We start from the raw sequence: 1411 nt of genomic DNA, 5'->3' as shown, positions 1-1411 counted from the left end.
CAGACATGGCCCTGCGCCTGGTGGGCGGCGACGGCCCCTGCTTGGGGCGCCTCGAGCTCTTCCACAACGGCACCTGGGGCACCGTGTGCGACGACGGCTTTGACCTGAGGGACGCCGCCGTGGCGTGCAGGCAGATGGGCTGCGGGGACGTCATCTCCGTCCAGGGCAGCGCCCTCTTTGGCGAAGGCACCGGCCCTGTGCTCCTCGACGAGCTCGCCTGCACGGGGGACGAGGCGGCGCTCGCGCAGTGCTCTCACCAAGGCCTCGGCATCCACGACTGCCGCCACAAGGAAGACGCYGGYGTYGTCTGCGCAGGTGCTCGCAAACTCCCATTGCTTCCCATCCCAAGCCACGCTCGCACAAACACTTCCATCACTTACATGGCAAGAACTACCTTTCCCAAATAACCAACACACCCGCTCGGCCAACCACCGTGTCCCTTCTTGAACTGAAAAGCAGCTCTGGGGCCATCACCCTCACGGCTCTCCTCACCTGGGCAGCTGCTGAGCAAGGGACCTTCTTCCTTGCCCACGGCAGCACAGGTTGGACCCAGCCTGATAGAGCAGTCAGGGCTCAAACGACAGCTCTGCCCACAACACTGGCTTCTTTGCCCTGTCGTGGGCTCACACACTCCTCCAGCCCCGGGACAGGCAAGAGGACACCATTGCTCATCACCTAAACAACACACCACAGCTTATCCCAACCTTCGCACTATTCCTCAGCCATGTCACATGCCAAGGAGAGCCCTGGCTGTGCTGCTGATTCTCCTGCTTCATATCCAAAACCTATGACTGAATGTACATGATCGTTTTGACACTGCTTATTTTTCTCTCCTGACAGTCCCCGAGTCGTCGACCTCATCTACCACAACAGGTATTTACTACTTTCCTCCCCAGCTCTCTGTCTTTGGGTCACTCACACAGCTTTCCTCCCCATGCTGGATTGCAGAGACGCTCTGCCCTGAGGAGCGCTCAGCCAAGTTTCCTGCTCTCACAGAGCAGCAAGGGCCCTGCCCGCACTGTCAGCCACAGCCACTCAGGGCACWCAGGGCAGTGACCACCTCAGCTCCTGGGGATGCTGCCATGACGGTGAACCAGGAATTCTGCTGTCCTGMAACAGCTCCCTATTTGGCCTGGCTGTAGAAACACATACCCACTGATACGATTCACCATCCTGCCCCAAGGGCAGCAAGACCACCAGCTGCTCTACAACAAGGCCAAAGAGAGCCTACTGCAAAACACGCTAAGTACAGCCCAGCTCCATCACAGCCTCATTTCAAGAGGACACTCACTACACACTGACTATACCTTCATGTTCATGTTACAGCAACCCACAGGCATCTCCAAAGCATCCACTAAACAGCAAATGCATCCAGGTTCAGGCAGAGCCCTGACTGTGCTCTGGCTTCTCC

General features: G+C 58.1%; 1 protein-coding gene across 1 annotated transcript in view; it reads left to right on the top strand.

The window, feature by feature from the left end:
• The window catches only part of LOC112956466 (deleted in malignant brain tumors 1 protein-like), a gene marked incomplete at both ends in the record, with an annotated part of 38205 nt that extends 37332 nt beyond the window's left edge, over positions 1–873 (top strand). The window contains 2 exons of the mRNA XM_026049989.1: positions 4–315; positions 841–873. Of these exons, the coding sequence (XP_025905774.1) occupies positions 4–315; positions 841–873 (345 nt within the window). The remainder of the gene's footprint in view (positions 1–3; positions 316–840) is intronic.
• Between the last annotated feature and the right edge of the window lie 538 nt (positions 874–1411).

This window comes from Nothoprocta perdicaria, unplaced genomic scaffold, assembly GCF_003342845.1.
Source record: "Nothoprocta perdicaria isolate Ctin4 unplaced genomic scaffold, notPer1 scaffold_637, whole genome shotgun sequence".
Taxonomy (NCBI): Eukaryota; Metazoa; Chordata; class Aves; order Tinamiformes; family Tinamidae; genus Nothoprocta; species Nothoprocta perdicaria.
This window is presented reverse-complemented; position numbering and strand designations above follow the sequence as displayed.